The 20,070-nt window shown below is 37.0% G+C and overlaps 2 protein-coding genes across 5 annotated transcripts in view; both read left to right on the top strand.

Annotated features, from left to right (window-relative positions):
- LOC107715659 (phospholipid phosphatase-related protein type 5-like) overlaps positions 1–2,635 on the top strand; it is a 35,713-nt gene extending 33,078 nt beyond the window's left edge. For 2 of the 4 annotated variants that reach the window (XR_001637128.1, XR_001637127.1), the window contains 3 exons: positions 150–293; positions 435–736; positions 1,975–2,043. Coding sequence is in view for 2 of the 4 variants with exons in the window: in XM_016521832.1 (XP_016377318.1) it covers positions 150–277; positions 1,975–2,083 (237 nt within the window). In the remaining 2 variants the exon portion in view is untranslated. Of the gene's footprint in view, positions 1–149; positions 294–434; positions 737–1,974 lie in introns of all 4 variants that reach the window. The other 2 variants (XM_016521832.1, XM_016521833.1) reach the window with 2 other exon arrangements.
- A 6,654-nt stretch (positions 2,636–9,289) lies between these two features.
- tlcd4b (TLC domain containing 4b) overlaps positions 9,290–20,070 on the top strand; it is a 32,506-nt gene continuing 21,725 nt past the window's right edge. The window contains exons 1-3 of the mRNA XM_016521830.1: positions 9,290–9,562; positions 12,600–12,752; positions 15,040–15,129. Coding sequence (XP_016377316.1) covers positions 12,607–12,752; positions 15,040–15,129 — 236 coding nt within the window. The 5' untranslated portion in view covers positions 9,290–9,562; positions 12,600–12,606. The remainder of the gene's footprint in view (positions 9,563–12,599; positions 12,753–15,039; positions 15,130–20,070) is intronic.

The raw sequence follows: 20,070 nt of genomic DNA, 5'->3' as shown, positions 1-20,070 counted from the left end.
TTACTGTATTTTTGATCAAATAAATGCAGCCTTTGTGAACATAAGACACTTCTTTCAAAAGCATTTTAAAAATCCAATTTCTCCATCACATGCTCCACTGCTGCTTCTCTTTATCCCCTCTCTTTCTTCGCTCTCTCTTCTCTCTCTAGGTGACGTGTGTTATCAACAACTTCCAGCAGACAAAGCCCCCACCCCCACCGGTGCGACCCCAGCGCCCTGAGTCTGTGCTGGGCATGCCCATGGTGGCGCTGCCCTGCGTAGAGAGTCCACTTGAAAAGTTAAGTGGCACTCAGGTAAGGGGTGGGAGTGGGTTAGTGGCAGGGCTACACACATAAAGGGGATGGATTACGCCCCACCCTGTCCTTCTGTGTTTAACCCAGTGGACCCTAATGTGACTCCCAAGACCCACCCGGCCCCCCTTCTCCCTTTACTAGCATGTCCAACCTGCACAACCCAAACACCAACCACAGCACCCTGCAAACCCACTGACGCTCTGGAGGATTGATCTGCTCCTTGTTTATCCCCAAGAGACGTTACATTACTTTTATAATAGAGTAACTGAGAAGCAGCAGAATGTTTAGGGCCATTAACTCATTGATCCATCAGTGGGTTGATGGGAATTTAACATCTCTAAAGCAGATGTACCTTCACGACAAAGAATATGGACTGTGTAGCATGTGGAACTTCAAAGACGAAAGGCCATTAGATGGTTCATTCTGGGAAAAATTTCCGCAGTGTGAGTTTCCCTTCGTAGGCCACCCTCATCCTCCTCACTTTTGAAACTACTTTGCCTTCTTTTCCACACTTTGTCACCTCGACCATACAGTCATCCCTTTTCTCCCTCAGTCTTACATTTTATTTAGTGATGCACCGAAATTTTGGCAACCAAATGGAGGGCCAAAATCATTGACCGTTACAGTGATGTTTAATGTACTATGTCACATTTTGATTGTCAACATCTATTTCGTGAACACGTTATGGAAGCCACATTTCCGCCACAGATTAAAAATATAAAAAATGTAATTGAGACCTTTTCTCTCACAATTTTGACTTTTTTTCTCGCCACGTATATTTTCTTGACATGGATTTTTATTTTATTTTTTAAGGTAAATTGCGCATTTTTCTATAACAATTCAGACTTTTTTCCCAGCACAGAATTTTAAAAAAGTAATTGCAACTTTTTCTCTCTTAATTCTAACTTTTTTTCGCAATTCTGACATTTTTGAAATTCTGAGGAAAAAAGTCTAGATTGCGAGATATAAACTTGCAATTCTGAAAAGAAAAATCTTAATTGTGAAATATCAACTCGAAATTGCAAGAAAAAAAGTGAGAATTGTGAATAAAAAGTAAACATTTATTGCGACTTTTTGTCTCACAGTTGTGAATTTTTATCGAAATTCTGACTTTTTTCTCAGAATTTCAAAAATGTCAGAATTGCGGGAAAAAAAGTTAGAATTAAGAGAGAAAAAGTTGTTACAGATCACTATAGGCATCACGTTCATCGTGGCACATTTACCTCAGAAAAGCCATTCAATTACAATAAACTCGACAATTAGCTAGAAAAATAACTCTAGAGAGGAAAATTTTAATAAATATATGCACTATATTACATATTCACTGTATTCTCGCAACTTTTTCATGATATCTTCATTAATGTATGTTTAAATAAATCTGTCATGAAAACCAGTTGTTATTACAGCCATCGTATAAATGATTATATTTCATCAAAATTGTAGTAGATCATAGTAGAAAAATAACAGTATTATTAAAAAGTTGATTTAAGTTGAACTATTTGAATGTTTGTATTAACTTGTTGAATCCGTTTTAATTTCAGTTTTTGGTGTGTAGTTAAAAAATTAATTTTGGTGCATCACTAATTTTATTCTATCCGAACACAGTTTCCACTTTCCAGTCTTGGTTTCTCATCCTTTCTCTCTCTCTCCCCTCACACTCTCTCTCTCCCCCCCCTTACAGACTCCAAGGGGATCTCCATTCACTGAGATCACATGACCATCAGCCTCATCGGTTCCCCGTCCCCCCCGATGTCCTCATACCGTCTCGCTCCATTACCAGCGAAGTCTAGACCAGCCGTCCCAGCACGCGCGCCACTGCGCCGCCCACTCCGTGGGACGCTCCACCGCTCTGCACCGCTCCTACTCGACGCAGGTCTAGATTTCCTCACCTCCAACCCCTCATCCTCCATATTCCTCCATGCTGCCAATAGGGCCTCCACAAACCGCGCAAACAAACCACGAGACACACTTTTAGAGAGCCTGCTCGGAGATCCCGAACGCCTGCACGAAAGCCAGAAATCACAGGTAGGCGTCTCTCTTTTGCCAGAGAGTTTGTTTGGACTGTGGGTGGAGGATTCGCACCTGTTCAGACCTCTCAAAACCAACCCGACCTACTTCCTGGGGAACCGATGAAGAAGTCTTGATCAGCTTTTGGCTGAAATTCAGAACTCTGGCTCCAATTTTTACTGCAGTGTCAGTTCATATGTAAATACATGTTTTGTTTTGTTGTTTTTGGCATTTTGGTTAAAGGCATGTCTGTTTTGTTCCTTTTTGTTCATTAGGGTGACCATACGTCCTCTTTTTCCCAGACGTGTTTATAAATTGCGTAAAATGTCTGGGTTTTGGCTTTGTTTTCCTATTGTTTTCATACTTGCTGAAGGTAATGACTGAAAAGTACTTTGACCAATAGCATGCAGGCGTTGTATAAAATCGGCCAATCGTGGCGTGCAAGAAGGCAGGATCTACAGAGAACATCAAAGCAATGCAAATACATATACATATAATGTATGATAATATACCAATAGGAAAACAAAGCCACAACCTGGACATTTTAGGCAATTTAGAAATCCCAGCCAGGAAAAAGAGGAAGTATGTTCACCCTAGCACTGATGGAGTTTTTAAGTTACATTTATAGTCATCACAGTGTATGGTTTTGAAAAATGACATACATAAACTATCTATTGATTTGTTTTTGAGTCATATTCACTATGCACTTGGGACAATCTCATCAACATCAGCTATCTGGACATCCTGTAAGTGCACATCAAGGAAAAAAACTCTAAACTTGGAGATGTTCTTGATACCAGGTCTTGTAATAATGTTTGGATGCATCGTAAGGAATTGATAGACAGAATGACAGACACATAAAAATCAACCACAGCATTCTTTTTAATATTTAATGCCTGGTTCGTGCTCGCAAGGATTTTTCCACCAGCTAGATGTAATGCACAGTCTGACATGAAGGCCTTTTCATTATTGTCTCCCTAGACACAAGGCTTTCAGACATGAGACATTCTTACAGTTTTTCATCAAAGTATGGATTGGATTCTTCATTTCTCAGGAGAGAAAAGCAAGAAAAGCTCCCCATGACGTCAACAGAACAGTAAAGACAGCATCTGTATTGTTGATGGTATTTCTGTGAAAGTTTTCAAAAGTGGTAACTGGAGGTCAACTAGTTTCTTTCCTGTATAGTGAGCAACCCTTTCACATTCATATCACCATGTGTTTCTAGCAGGGTCGTGCGGCATTCAGAATTGAATTGAAGAATTAATTTGAAGAATTGAATTTTGCTTAACAGAACTTTTGTAACTCAAGTTTTTTGAAACTCTATTTATTTATTTATTTATTTTATAGGCACTTTTGTAAATAAAATGCTCTTTTCATATAATATTCCAGGAATACCTTTAAGGAGTGTACAGTTATGAAATTACATATAGGCAATGTTAGATGTCATGTTCAGAATTATATTAAGTTCATATTTTGTACTAAACTAAATGGAAATAAAATAGAAATCAAAAGATGATAGATAGATAGATAGATAGGTAGATTTGATTTGATTTCCTGTGGGGTGTGGCCAATTCAATTCTAAATCACATTTGTAAATTGAAAGAAAACCAATTCTGAATTTTGCACCACCCTGGTTGGAAAGTTTGTAAAAACCTTTGGCTGTCCTTTTACAATGATGATGTTATGAAAGGTCCTTGCAGTGAAATCATTCCTGCAAGCAGCATAGGATGCCTTGTACAGTGGGATTTTAAAGTTATTTGATGACTAGTTAACATTAATCAATAGCCTGCACTGCCTGGGTGATAAAAGACAAAAAGAAAAGTTGTTTCAGTAGTGAAGCGAGGTTTTACATTTTGATGAACAATTAAGACACACATCATTTTCTGTTGGAGGAACATGCACTGATGAATCATTCATAATAATGAGCAAGAAAGTGTATTAAAGGAATAGTTCACCCAAAAAAATTTATTTATGAAAATGTACTGACCCTCAGGCGATCTAAGATGTAGATGTAAGATGTTTATTTCTTCATCAGAACAGAATTTCAAGAAATGTAGCATTACATCACTTGCTCAGCAATGATGTAATGGCACCCATTTGATGGCACCCATTCACTGTCTTGATTCAGATGTGTGTGATCAAATTTGTTTTTGTGATCAATCATTGCTGAGCAATTGATCATTGCTCAGCAATGATGTAATGGCATCCATTTGATCACACACATCTGAATCAAGACAGTGAATGGGTGCCTCTGCAGTGAATGGGTGCCGTCAGAATGAGAGCACAAACAACTGATAAAAACATCACAATAATCCACAAATAATCCACACCACTCCAGTCCATCATTAATGTATTGTGAATCAGACAGCTGCATGAATGTAAGAAACAAATTAATGTTTAAGGCATTTTAAAGGGGTCATATGATGCTGCTAAAAAGAACATTATTTTGAGTATTTGGTGTAATGAAATGTGTTTATGCGGTTTAAGGTTCAAAAAACACATTATTTTCCACATACTGTACATTATTGTTTCTCCTCTATGCCCCGCCTTTCTGAAACGCGTCGATTTTTACAAAACTCATCGGTCTGAAAAAGCGAGGTGAGCTGTGATTGGCCAGCTATCCAGTGCAGCATTGTGATTGGCCGAATGCCTCAAGCGTGTGCCAAATAAAGTAGTTTCGCTTTCACAACGAAGCACACAGCGTCTTCACGACATGGCTGCAGTGTCAACAATACTACAGCGAGAATAAAAGTTACTCCTTCTTTCTTTGCGTTAACATTTGGGCGGCGTTATGCAAATTTTCCCAGATCGTGACGTAGGTATGTGGGGGCGTGTTAGAACGAGCCGTTTTAGGTAAGCGTGGTTGACTCTTAACTTTTATAAAGAATATCTCTTTGGATTTGAGACTTTAGTCTTTGCAACTTTACAGATCTTCTTTATGCACCAAGAGCTTGTAACACTCCAAAGAGAAAGGAAAAATTGAAATCGTATCATATGACCCCTTTAACTTGAAGCTGTTAATTCCAGCTAAGTTATGAGTCCTCTATCCATAGAATGGCTTTCTCCAGTGAAAAAGTCTGAATCAGGAGAGAAATCTGCACAGATCAAGCACCGTTTACAACAGAAAACAGTACAAAACATTTATAAATAAATATATTAGTGGATTTTGATGTGAGAGGACAACAGGAGATGAACTTTTTCACTGCAGGAAGCGTTCTTATGGATTATGGACTCATGTGACGGCACCCATTCACTGCAGAGGATCCATTGGCGAGCAAGTGATGTAATGCAAAATTTCTCCAAATCTGTTGCAATGAAGAAACAAAGTCATCTACATTTTGGATGGCCTGAGGGCGAGTAAATTTGAATACATTTTATTTTCTGGATAAACTACTCCTTTAAGAAATTAATCCACACCACTCCAGTCCAGTAATTAATGTCTTGTGAAGTGCAAACCTGCATGTAATAAAGAAATCCATCAAGATGTTTTTGTAGCGGAGGCATGCTACAACTCTATATCACGCTGGTTGAGGCGGCCAAATATAGACAGGATTCCGGTAAGAGAATCAGGGATTGGAGAAGGGATTCTTCACAAAGATGCATTTATTGAACAGTCTTTGGATTGCCTTCTGCACCACTTACTCTTTGGCAATGTTATCTGTATTAATGGTATCAAGGCATAAACGCATTATACAGAACATAAAACAAGCGTGCAGAGATGAGCATTCACCAAACTGTCTTCCTGCGTGTCACACTGTAAAATCAGTCCGTGTGAACAACAACTTTGGTTCCTAGGACAGGCTTTCGTACAGTTTTAACTTTAAACGATCACTTCTAGACAAAATATAGTCCATAATCCACTGTAACGTGTCCTTCAGTGAAAAAGTCCTGTTGTCCTCTTACATCAAAACCCACCAACATATTTGTTTAAAACTGTTTTTGCTCATAAACGGTGCTGGAGAAAGCAATGGAGAGATGACGTATTTTAGCCAGAAGCAATGGTTTGAAGTAAAAAAAAAAAGTCTTGATGGATTTGTTTCTTACAAACATGCAGCTTTTAGTTTCACAAGATGTTAACTGATGGACTGGAGTGGTAGAAGGGTGAGGAAATTTTTAGCATTACGTGCTCGTCATATAATATTCCAGAAAATGTACTAGAAATACAAATGTTTTATAGATAGATAGACAGATTATTCTCTCAGACTGTGGGGTTTAATCAGTAGTGTCTGAGCAGTGGGAGTGGCTTCATTAGGGTGTGTGTGTTAATCAGTAATGTCTGAGCAGTGGGAGCGGCTTCATTAGGGTGTGTGTGTTAATCAGTAATGTCTGAGCAGTGGGAGCGGCTTCATTAGGGTGTGTGTGTTAATCAGTAATGTCTGAGCAGTGGGAGTGGCTTCATTAGGGGGTGTGTGTTAATCAGTAATGTCTGAGCAGTGGGAGCGGCTTCATTAGGGGGTGTGTGTTAATCAGTAATGTCTGAGCAGTGGGAGCGGCTTCATTAGGGGGTGTGTGTTAATCAGTAATGTCTGAGCAGTGGGAGCGGCTTCATTAGGGGGTGTGTGCTGGGCGGGGCCGAGCTGACGTAACCGCGGAGCCTGTCAATACGGTGAAGAAATGCAGTGTTTGCTGCAGCGGGATCCGTGGAGCTTTACGAAATCCTTGCGTGTTTTTTAAAGGTGGGAAATGGCCTCGCTCCAGAAGTGCAGGTTTATTCGCCAGTACGCCACAGACGACGTGCGGGTTTGAAGACAGCGAGTGGGCAAAGCGCTCGCTAGCCGTCGCCATCCAGATAAAACTGGGTTCGTGGACAGAAGAAAGCAGACAACAGGATCTGGACACGTTTACACAGACCTATGAGACTCTTATCAGGTAATGGACACTGTAAATGTCATTCGCAAAGCGTGTGTGTACAGTAGCATCGCTCTCTGCACTTGTCACACTAGCATTATTTGCATGGCCATTGTTACGGCGACAGATGAATAGAAAAGTTTAGCGCGCAGGAGTTGGTTTGGACACTCATTCAAGTCACTTATAAATGCAGAATTTTCTTGTACACTGCACATGCTACACATTTTCTTGCGTTAAAGCGGCTGGATTCACTGCGTGCTCGTTTTGTTATTGTTCGCGAGTTTGAGAATCGGGGACGGTTACGCATTATTATGCAGCGCATTATGACGTACCGGAGTATTATGACGCAGCCGCTCTCTTTTACGTTTCAGAGAATTCGTGAATAAAGAATTCAAATTTAAAATCGGTAATCGTTGCATTGTTGTTCAGGCGAAACTGAACTTGTTCAGTGGAGCAAGCTTCCGCATAATTTCGTATGATAGCTGTTTTTTTTATTTTTTTCTTTGTCACACGTTTCTTGTCATACAGCTTCTTAAAATAGACTATCATGCGAAAATGAAAACAGCCTACATCACAAATATTTGTGTGATTATATATATATATATATATATATAATCTGTAAAAAAAATAGGGCACAATAACTGTATCAATTAGTAATTTGGCAGAAAATTATACCTGTACATTTTACTTTTTTTACATAGTGTATATAATTTAAACAATTATATATATGCTTTTTTTCTTAAAAATAACATTGATAAAATATGTACTATATACATTTATATACTATGTAAGTCTATATTTAAGTTTTTTTTTTTCAATTTTTACAAAGAGATAAAACACTACATAGAGTTTTTTTGTGTGTGTCTGTGTGGACAGCACAGTGACACTTTAAAGATCAGAAATTACATTTTTAGATCATGATCTATTAGATATCATCACATAAGTTGTTATTATTTGAGAGCTCAGTCTATTACTTATTATTTTTATGCGCAAAAATAAACTGCAAACTTGTTGTGTTGGCAAGTCCAAGGAATCCAGGTATTTTGGCACGTGGATTTTCTTCCACCGTGTCATGTTCAGTATAATGACTTGCTGACATTTAACCTTTCACTCATCATAGTGCACAGGTGTGAAGTGATAAATAGATACCAGTCAACCACACACCTGCTTCCTTGAGACACATTTATCAAAGTCAAGCTTCAGCTGATGTTCAGACTTCATAGTGATTGGCCTGAGGTGAAAATATCAAAAGTTTAGGAATAAGCCATATACACTTATATGCATGCACTTATATGTTGTTATCGAAATATCATCTAGTGGATCATCATGTTATGGAATTGACATTCATTTGTGCATTATTCCCAAATCGTATTAATTTCCAGCCATGTGACCAGCCATGAAAGTCTGTAATGTGGTGGTCGATTGTTTGTCGTTGAAAGGTTACCTGAAGCACGTTCCCTCTCTTCCGTTTGCGGCACTGCTACAGAATGTGCTCCATACGTGCCCTCTTCACAGGAGATCACATGTTGCCAGTCACCTTTTTTAGTCTGTAAATAGATTCAGCAATTAATGTCTTGTGAAGTGAAAACCTGCATGTAACTTTCGTACATTTCGTACAGTTTTAACTTTAAACGATCACTTCTAGACAAAATATAGTCCATAATCCACTCCTTCAGTGAGGTTTGAAGTAAAAAAAAAAAAAAAGTCTTGATGGATTTGTTTCTTACAAACATGCAGCTTTTAGTTTCACAAGATGTTAACTGATGGACTGGAATGGTAGAAGGGTGAGGACATTTTTAGCAAATTTACATTTTGGGGTGAACTATTCCTTTAAAACAGCTTGTTAAATCTTAAAGATGCATTCCCTTGCATTGCAATGGATGCATCTTTTTTCTTTTTTCTTTATTTTTTGCATTACGTGCTCGTCATATAATATTCCAGAAAATGTACTAGAAATACAAATGTTTTATAGATAGATAGACAGATTATTCTCTCAGACTGTGGGGTTTAATCAGTAGTGTCTGAGCAGTGGGAGTGGCTTCATTAGGGGGTGTGTGTTAATCAGTAATGTCTGAGCAGTGGGAGCGGCTTCATTAGTGGGTGTGTGCTGGGCGGGGCCGAGCTGACGTAACCGCGGAGCCTGTCAATACGGTGAAGAAATGCAGTGTTTGCTGCAGCGGGATCCGTGGAGCTTTACGAAATCCTTGCGTGTTTTTTAAAGGTGGGAAATGGCCTCGCTCCAGAAGTGCAGGTTTATTCGCCAGTACGCCACAGACGACGTGCGGGTTTGAAGACAGCGAGTGGGCAAAGCGCTCGCTAGCCGTCGCCATCCAGATAAAACTGGGTTCGTGGACAGAAGAAAGCAGACAACAGGATCTGGACACGTTTACACAGACCTATGAGACTCTTATCAGGTAATGGACACTGTAAATGTCATTCGCAAAGCGTGTGTGTACAGTAGCATCGCTCTCTGCACTTGTCACACTAGCATTATTTGCATGGCCATTGTTACGGCGACAGATGAATAGAAAAGTTTAGCGCGCAGGAGTTGGTTTGGACACTCATTCAAGTCACTTATAAATGCAGAATTTTCTTGTACACTGCACATGCTACACATTTTCTTGCGTTAAAGCGGCTGGATTCACTGCGTGCACGTTTTGTTATTGTTCGCGAGTTTGAGAATCGGGGACGGTTACGCATTATTATGCAGCGCATTATGACGTACCGGAGTATTATGACGCAGCCGCTCTCTTTTACGTTTCAGAGAATTCGTGAATAAAGAATTCAAATTTAAAATCGGTAATCGTTGCATTGTTGTTCAGGCGAAACTGAACTTGTTCAGTGGAGCAAGCTTCCGCATAATTTCGTATGATAGCTGTTTTTTTTATTTTTTTCTTTGTCACACGTTTCTTGTCATACAGCTTCTTAAAATAGACTATCATGCGAAAATGAAAACAGCCTACATCACAAATATTTGTGTGATTATATATATATATATATATATATAATCTGTAAAAAAAATAGGGCACAATAACTGTATCAATTAGTAATTTGGCAGAAAATTATACCTGTACATTTTACTTTTTTTACACCAAGAGCTTGTAACACTCCAAAGAGAAAGGAAAAATTGAAATCGCATCATATGACCCCTTTAATAAAGTATACAGCTACATGTTTACTCACATTTTTGGTGTGATTAGTGCACTTGAGCCCATTGTTTGTGTATTAGACCCGATCATGAGGGGTTTCGTGGTCGATTGTTTGTCGTTGAAAGGTTACCTGAAGCACGTTCCCTCTCTTCCGTTTGCGGCACTGCTACAGAATGTGCTCCATACGTGCCCTCTTCACAGGAGATCACATGTTGCCAGTCACCTTTTTTAGTCTGTAAATAGATTTACAATGGAAGCGTTAACTTGGGGCAACAGGAGGCTGGTTACTAGATTAAAGAAAGACATTGTGCAGATCTCATCATGACCCAATCTGCTCCGCTTTAATCAATGTCCTATTGTCGGTACATGGGTAAATGATTTAAACCTTTGTTAGTTTAATCTTAAAGGGGTCATATGATGTTGCTAAAAAGAACATTAGCGGAGCCCGGCGGGCTTGAGAACGGCGTGGCCGGCGGATTTGACGAAGGAGCGGCGTGCGGGCTTGCGGCAACCACATGTGGCGACCCCGGGCTGGACTCCGCTTCACGTGTTAGAACGAGCCGTTTTAGGTAGGCGTGGCTGACTCTTAACTTTTATAAAGAATATCTCTTTGGATTTGAGACTTTAGTCTTTACAACTTTACAGATCTTCTTTATGCACCAAGAGCTTGTAACACTCCAAAGAGAAAGGAAAAATTGAAATCGCATCATATGACCCCTTTAATAAAGTATACAGCTACATGTTTACTCACATTTTTGGTGTGATTAGTGCACTTGAGCCCATTGTTTGTGTATTAGACCCGATCATGAGGGGTTTCGCAATGGATTCTTCAGCCTCTCTTCTGGAAGTTCAAGTAAATGCGTACAGTTCGCACCATGCATAAGAATTTGAAAAGAACAGCCAGACATTTGTGTGGAAGAATCCAACGTATTTGGAAAATCATGCGTTCAATACTAAAAATAATGCATTACTGTATGAAAAAATGTGTTTTATTTTTGGTTGCTTTAGGTTAAAATACGATTTATTGATAGATGAAATATGTTGAAGGAATGTTTTATTGCAGAGACATTGATGCACGGTGTAGTAGTTCTGCAGTGTGTGTGTTTGTTATAGCTTGATACAGTGATACAGCTTGAAAAATACCAGATGACTCAGTATGACCCTTCAGCATGCTGGGGGTCAGTGACCCACTCTATAATGAGACACACACTTTTTACATTCCTCTTGCCTCTGGTGCTCATTTTTCTGAGATTTGTAGACTGACCTGAGATATGAGATGTTTGTGCTTGTTTCTTTGTTTGCTTTGTTTCACAAATGTGTGAATAAGCTGTCTGTTCTCTCAAATATTTTCCTAAGAACATTTTAATTTCTTAGGAATAAAATTATATTCTTAACAGCATAATAGAAATTGTCTGATTTTATACTACCCTGCACATGAGGTTGCATTGTTTAATACAAACAATTCAAAACATTACACAATGGTAAATCTTGATGCTGCAATCTCTTAACTTTTGTAGTTTTAAATTGATTGTAAAATGCATGAAATGTGTTTATTTAATGACTTTAACTGTCACAGGGTAATTGTCTTGTGTTGTAATGCACAATATTTGAAACTACACAATAAATTTAACATTTTACCTTTAAAACAAGTTGTATTTAAATTGATTTTAAACAAATATGAGCTTATCAAAACTTTATTTATAATGATTTTGAAGTTTTGTTTTAAGAACAATTTTAAGAAAAAAGAAAAAAGCATTTGTATTTTTGGAATTTTCTTATTTGGAAATAAGAGGAAAATGGCATTTAGGGATAATTGTATTCTTAAGAATGTTTCGTGGATCTAGATAAAATTCTGCTAAATACTGTATGTAAATGTAGATGTGTGTAAAAGTTTTAAGCTATTTGTTCTCTTTTCCCTTTTGAAAATCTGACAAACAAATTGCTATGCCTTTTTTAGTGCAAACAGAAACCAAAATAAATTTTTTCAAAAAAAGTAAGTAATTATTACAGTGATTAAAATTTGTCTTTCTCGTTCCTTCGCTCACATTCTCCGTCACTCTTACCCACGGTGTTAATCTTCTTTGAACATTTGAAAACAATGACTTCATTCACTGTATTGTATGTTTAAATACTTACTTTGTCTCTCTACTTCTTTACTCACAAACTGATTAATGCATAACATGTAGTCTTTGTGAAATGAATGAAGGGTCAGTTGCTGTGCTCTGGACTGGTAAGAGTTTGCAGAATAAGCGCAGGTAAGAGCACAGATGTGACGGCGTGTGTTTTGATGTCTCTTGTGCAGGTGAGAGATGGATATGAGAGAGGTGTATGTGGTGGCCGGCAGCTTCGTGGGGTTCCAGCTATTCTTCTCATGCGTCAGTCCGGTTCTGTCTTCCAACTTCACACAGGGTTATGGGAAACTTCCTCCAAACAAACTCAACGACTGGAACTCCAGGTATCAGCCTCATATAACTCAGCACTGCTCTAATAGAAATGTGGGTAGAAATGCATGCATGGATGGATGGGTAAACAGTACAAATAGAAATAGACTGGCAGCTAGATATGTATGGATGTATAAATAATCATCAAACATGCACAGGTATAGACTAAAGCAGGGACAATGAAGTCACATTTCGAGGAAATATGCATGTATAGCCGTGTTGATAATGCTACTGGGTCCATGTGTGAAGCAAAGAGCAATTGGTGCTGGATTCGTGAAAATTAAAGAAAAAAAGTGCTGAAATTCTAAAGATTCTAAATTCTAAAGAATGTTCTTAAGTGCTTCTAAGTTCTCAAATATTAAATATTCTTTAACTTTTCTTAAATATGTACGTTTTTATTAAGGATAAAGTTATAGTATTAAAAGTATAATCAAATTTAAGTTGTCGGATACTATCCTGCGCACAAGGTCAAATTCAAAACTTTACACTGGTAAATCGTAAAGGTATATTTGTCAAATTATTAAGCTTTTGTTAAGTAGTAATGTTCTAATGCTTATATTTAAAACAGCCCAATAAATGAATTAAACATTTTACCTTTAAGACCTTAGATTGGATTCTAGGCATTTAGACAACTTTAAAGAGATACTTCACCTAAAACATTACATTTTGTCATAATTTGCCCTCAGGTTGTAATAAAGCTGTATGAGTTTCTTTCTTGTGTGGAACATCAAAAAAGATGGAATGTTGCTAACCAAATAATCGACGGTAGCCATCGACTTCCATTGTAAGGAAAAAATGCTATGGAAGCCAATGGCTACCAGCAACTGAATTTTTTTTTTTTTTTTTTTTTTTTTTTTTTTTTTTTTTTTTTTTTTTTTTTTTTTTTTTTTTTTTTTTTGCACACATTCTTCAAAATATCTTCTTTTGTGCTCAGCAGAAGAAAGAAACTTATACGGGTTTGAATCAACATCAGGGTGAGTAAATGATGACAGAATTGTCATTTTTGGGTGAATTATCCCTTTTGGGTGAATTATCCCCAAAGTGTTATTAATTCTGATCTAAGGATTTAGGTTTTTTGAAGAAAATAATATTGCAAAGGACTTTAAAGAAACGTAGAGATCATTTAAGATTCTTAAGAACTTCAGAAGTACAAACAAGCTTCAAACATCATTCATAATGTTGTCGTACATAAATGTAGCCCAACATGAGTGAGATCAAGTGATCTCTGTACTGTACTGTATTGTGAAATGTAGGTGAATGGCGGTTTGGTCTAATCGCCTTTCCTCTTTGTAATCTACTGAACCTGGTTAACTTTGACCTTACAGCACTTAGTTAGGAAGAGATAGGTCTCTGAACAATACTTGGTTAACCACACAAGTTAAAACTGTTTTTAGAATATGCTGAATACCACCTATTGTTGTTTTGACATCCTACATTGTTTGAAAAGTCATGACATAGTGAATGAAACATATATGATATTCTGTTAGCAAATCGAAATGCTTTAACCCTATAATATGAGCACAGAACCAGAAGAATTGATTTATTGCACTGTCTGTAAAAACGCAGTTGCAGCATTTCTTTCTTTCCCTATAAAGCCCACTTTAATTTCCTGAAAGTTTAACAAACCCTGATTTTTAAAAATGCTACAATAATATGCTTGTAATTCGACTATGTTTGTTTTTTTTAGTGCAAATCATTTTGCACAATTTTGCTTATCTGTTTTTGAATTAGTTCATGGATACTGTATAAAACTAAATTATGAAACATTTTTCACACTATCAAGAGATGAAAAAAGTCTGTATTGTTCATTTGATGTAATCAGGTAAAGTGATAGCAAAGCATTTCCCCGATTACAAAAGATTAGATTGTTGGTTTTCATAAAATATTTGGCCTTTTGGTTTGTGTCCTGTCAAATAGTGAGAAGTGTCTTATAGGGGGTTTCTAACTGTGCAAATAACAGATATGAAAGTCTACAGTCCACAAACACACTCAGACACATGCACACCAAATCACAGTTCATTCACTGTCCGCTATCTACTGTAGATACCATCTCCTACTGTGTCAGCATCATGTTATCTATGTGATATTCCTCTCTCTAATTCCTATAAGTATAGATTGTAGGGTTAGGGTTAGGGTAGTACTTATAAGTGTGTACTTGGTTCCAGCATGTCAAAATTCAGATTCATGCATTGGAATTGAATCATTGAACTGAATAGGCAACTGTACAGACCCTGAAATGACAGGAAGAATGACAATGAGCACCAAACTTTGATGATTACTGAGCTGTTTTTATGTCCTCAGGCTGGTGTCCACTGTCCATGCGTTAATTGTGGGGCTGTTCTGTCTCTATATCCTCTGGTACGACGATGCCGTCAATGAGGACCCCGTCTGGTAAGATGCCGATAACTCAAAAACAGAGTGGATTTTCAACTCTGTGTACTACTTGGATCTCATTGTGATATTTCACATTTTTCACTGTTTTCAACCAAACTCAAACAATGCATCTTTCAGCTATTTTTGAATCCATAAAAGCCCCAAAAGCAAGAATCAAACCTGCAATTAGTACCAATCAATATGTAAGTGTCAATATCATGTCCAACTGAGTAAAATGTCCTGAAGTTTTAATTGAAACTTTTGCTCTGTCATCAGTAATGTGTTCTCTGTAGTCGCCAGTGCATACAACTGCCGTCTCATTTGTCGTCTTGTCTTTATTTTTCTTTTCTTCTTTCCCTCTCTTTAATCTTTCCTTTTCTGCCTGCTGCCTGTTTGGTCTGCATCTTTGCATCCTGAAGGGGAAGAATGGTAATTTGTCTTTAGTGGTTGTCAACCTCCTCTTGTCCTCTATAGCTCTGCTCAAAAACCTAGTGAGCTTCCTACCGAAACAGCATTTTATGGCCTAATAAGAATAATAATAATACTTTTCTAAATATTTTTGTATAGTATGTTTTTTTGATTCATGGTTCTGATTCATATTTAAGTTGCTGTTTTTTAAAAGCTCTCCAAAATACAAGGCAGCTCACTAGGAACAGAGTGCATGTCTCCTTTTCATCTCACTTATATAGTCATCTCTTGTTCTTTTGGCATGTTCCTCTGCTTATTTAATAGAGTGCAACACTCGAGGTCATTTTGCCCTTTCATTTTCTGCAGAGATTTCATGAAATTCTTTATTAAAGAGCCTTGAATCATGCCAAACATCTTTGATTTGAAATAAAAAAGTAAAAGGAGAAGAAAAAACAAAGTTACTTAGATTTTTTAATGAAGAAATGTTTTTGCACACATTCTTCAAAATATCTTCTTTTGTGCTCAGCAGAAGAAAGAAACTTATACGGGTTTGAATCAACATCAGGGTGAGTAAATGATGACAGAATTGTCATTTTTGGGTGAATTATCCCTTTTGGGTGAATTATCCCCAAAGTGTTATTAATTCTGATCTAAGGATTTAGGTTTTTTGAAGAAAATAATATTGCAAAGGACTTTAAAGAAACGTAGAGATCATTTAAGATTCTTAAGAACTTCAGAAGTACAAACAAGCTTCAAACATCATTCATAATGTTGTCGTACATAAATGTAGCCCAACATGAGTGAGATCAAGTGATCTCTGTACTGTACTGTATTGTGAAATGTAGGTGAATGGCGGTTTGGTCTAATCGCCTTTCCTCTTTGTAATCTACTGAACCTGGTTAACTTTGACCTTACAGCACTTAGTTAGGAAGAGATAGGTCTCTGAACAATACTTGGTTAACCACACAAGTTAAAACTGTTTTTAGAATATGCTGAATACCACCTATTGTTGTTTTGACATCCTACATTGTTTGAAAAGTCATGACATAGTGAATGAAACATATATGATATTCTGTTAGCAAATCGAAATGCTTTAACCCTATAATATGAGCACAGAACCAGAAGAATTGATTTATTGCACTGTCTGTAAAAACGCAGTTGCAGCATTTCTTTCTTTCCCTATAAAGCCCACTTTAATTTCCTGAAAGTTTAACAAACCCTGATTTTTAAAAATGCTACAATAATATGCTTGTAATTCGACTATGTTTGTTTTTTTTAGTGCAAATCATTTTGCACAATTTTGCTTATCTGTTTTTGAATTAGTTCATGGATACTGTATAAAACTAAATTATGAAACATTTTTCACACTATCAAGAGATGAAAAAAGTCTGTATTGTTCATTTGATGTAATCAGGTAAAGTGATAGCAAAGCATTTCCTCGATTACAAAAGATTAGATTGTTGGTTTTCATAAAATATTTGGCCTTTTGGTTTGTGTCCTGTCAAATAGTGAGAAGTGTCTTATAGGGGGTTTCTAACTGTGCAAATAACAGATATGAAAGTCTACAGTCCACAAACACACTCAGACACATGCACACCAAATCACAGTTCATTCACTGTCCGCTATCTACTGTAGATACCATCTCCTACTGTGTCAGCATCATGTTATCTATGTGATATTCCTCTCTCTAATTCCTATAAGTATAGATTGTAGGGTTAGGGTTAGGGTAGTACTTATAAGTGTGTACTTGGTTCCAGCATGTCAAAATTCAGATTCATGCATTGGAATTGAATCATTGAACTGAATAGGCAACTGTACAGACCCTGAAATGACAGGAAGAATGACAATGAGCACCAAACTTTGATGATTACTGAGCTGTTTTTATGTCCTCAGGCTGGTGTCCACTGTCCATGCGTTAATTGTGGGGCTGTTCTGTCTCTATATCCTCTGGTACGACGATGCCGTCAATGAGGACCCCGTCTGGTAAGATGCCGATAACTCAAAAACAGAGTGGATTTTCAACTCTGTGTACTACTTGGATCTCATTGTGATATTTCACATTTTTCACTGTTTTCAACCAAACTCAAACAATGCATCTTTCAGCTATTTTTGAATCCATAAAAGCCCCAAAAGCAAGAATCAAACCTGCAATTAGTACCAATCAATATGTAAGTGTCAATATCATGTCCAACTGAGTAAAATGTCCTGAAGTTTTAATTGAAACTTTTGCTCTGTCATCAGTAATGTGTTCTCTGTAGTCGCCAGTGCATACAACTGCCGTCTCATTTGTCGTCTTGTCTTTATTTTTCTTTTCTTCTTTCCCTCTCTTTAATCTTTCCTTTTCTGCCTGCTGCCTGTTTGGTCTGCATCTTTGCATCCTGAAGGGGAAGAATGGTAATTTGTCTTTAGTGGTTGTCAACCTCCTCTTGTCCTCTATAGCTCTGCTCAAAAACCTAGTGAGCTTCCTACCGAAACAGCATTTTATGGCCTAATAAGAATAATAATAATACTTTTCTAAATATTTTTGTATAGTATGTTTTTTTGATTCATGGTTCTGATTCATATTTAAGTTGCTGTTTTTTAAAAGCTCTCCAAAATACAAGGCAGCTCACTAGGAACAGAGTGCATGTCTCCTTTTCATCTCACTTATATAGTCATCTCTTGTTCTTTTGGCATGTTCCTCTGCTTATTTAATAGAGTGCAACACTCGAGGTCATTTTGCCCTTTCATTTTCTGCAGAGATTTCATGAAATTCTTTATTAAAGAGCCTTGAATCATGCCAAACATCTTTGATTTGAAATAAAAAAGTAAAAGGAGAAGAAAAAACAAAGTTACTTAGATTTTTTAATGAAGAAATGAACAACAAAACTGAACGTTTTTCTCCCCCTCTGACCATTTAAGATGTAGATGAGTTTGTTTCTTCATCTGAACAGATTTGGAGAAATGTAGCATTTCATCACTTGCTCTGCAGTGAATGGGTGCCGTCAGAATCAGAGTCCAAACAGCTGATAAAAACCTCACAATAATCCACACCACTTGTGAAGTGAAAGTGAAAAGTGAAGTGAAACAAATCCATCATTAAGACATTTTTACTTCAAACTGTTGCTTCCGGCTAAAATACGAGTTCAAAATCCATAATATGGCTTTCTCCAGTGAAAATATTAACACACATAAATAGTTAGATAGTATAGGAAGACCAACTCGATTACATCTCGGAGTAGTTTTGTTTTGAAAGCTTTATAAATAATCATTGGAAAAAAATCAGTGTCTCTGTGGGAAAATTGAATGTGTTTTTAAATTCTTGAATTCTCTTTTTGTTTTGTCACATCTGCTCTCACTTTATTTCTTTTCCCCTTTCTCATCACCTCTGTTTTCTTTGGTCACCTGTGTGAGTGACTCAATCAGTGAGGGAACCGTATTTCTGTCTGTTGTCAATGTCTCTTTTCCTCTCTCCCTTCTCGCTCTGTCAGATCAGAGAGTTTTTAATCTTTCAACAGATTCCCAGATCCCCTCCTCTGTCGTATCATGTGACAGTCCTCCAGGCCTCCTCTCTCCTCTGATCAGCCCCTCCCTCACTGTCCCATAGGCCATCTCGGCCAGTAACGCTCCCCCAAAAAACACAAGATAAAAGCGGGTCATTCTACGATACAGATGCCCTTTTGAACAAGGGTTTTCTACATTTTTTTATGTGATTTTTTCTTTTGCTAGGTTTCATTGTAGATAATGTCACTTCTTTGGTCTGGTTTAGTTTCACGTCCAGTTTGACTCTTCAGTGGGTGTTGTGGGATCATGACACCGTTTAGAAGGAAAGGTTTCTCTCTTTATTTTGCTGTTCTTGCTGTGGCAAGCCACGGCATGGGTTGTAAATATCCAGTTTCCACTAGGTAAATTGCATTGTGCATCTCAAGCTACACTGATCAATATTAATATAAGTCAGTCCATAACTAATGCATTTCAGGGCTGATGGTAACAGAGTTGGCAGTTTTACAGTTTAGCTATTATGCTCAAGGCATGGTTATAGTTTACCAAAATGAAAACTACAACTAAAACCATCAAAAAAACGTTTCTGTTACTTCAAATAAAATAAATGTAAAGTGAACTTAATGTAAGGAAACGTAAACTAAATTAATTTCAGTTAGTTGCCCAGTCAACATCTCTATTTTTTTCAAGTTGAAGTATTAAAATAACAAATGAAAATTAAATAAAAGCTATTAATAAATTAAAAGCTAAATAGATATACATTTTAAAAATGCAGAAAAACACAACATATAAAACTCGTGCTCAAGGCATAATTATTATAGTTAACAAAAACTAACTAAAACAACTAAAAATATGAAATACTTCAAATAAAATCAACTTAAAGTGGAATAAAATAAAATATAAGAAAACTTAAACTAAATTTATTTCAGTTTCATCTCTAATTTATCAAATTCAAGTTGAAGTACTGAAATAACTTAAACTGAAAAAATGAATGAATGATAGATAGATAGATAGATAGACAGACAGATAGACAGACAGACAGATAGATAGATAGATAGATAGATAGATGAT

This window comes from Sinocyclocheilus rhinocerous, unplaced genomic scaffold (assembly GCF_001515625.1).
Source record: "Sinocyclocheilus rhinocerous isolate Xijiao unplaced genomic scaffold, SAMN03320098_v1.1 scaffold239, whole genome shotgun sequence".
NCBI classification, from domain to species: domain Eukaryota; kingdom Metazoa; phylum Chordata; class Actinopteri; order Cypriniformes; family Cyprinidae; genus Sinocyclocheilus; species Sinocyclocheilus rhinocerous.
The sequence above is the reverse complement of the archived record's forward strand: the minus strand, read 5'-3'. Positions and strand labels throughout refer to the sequence as shown.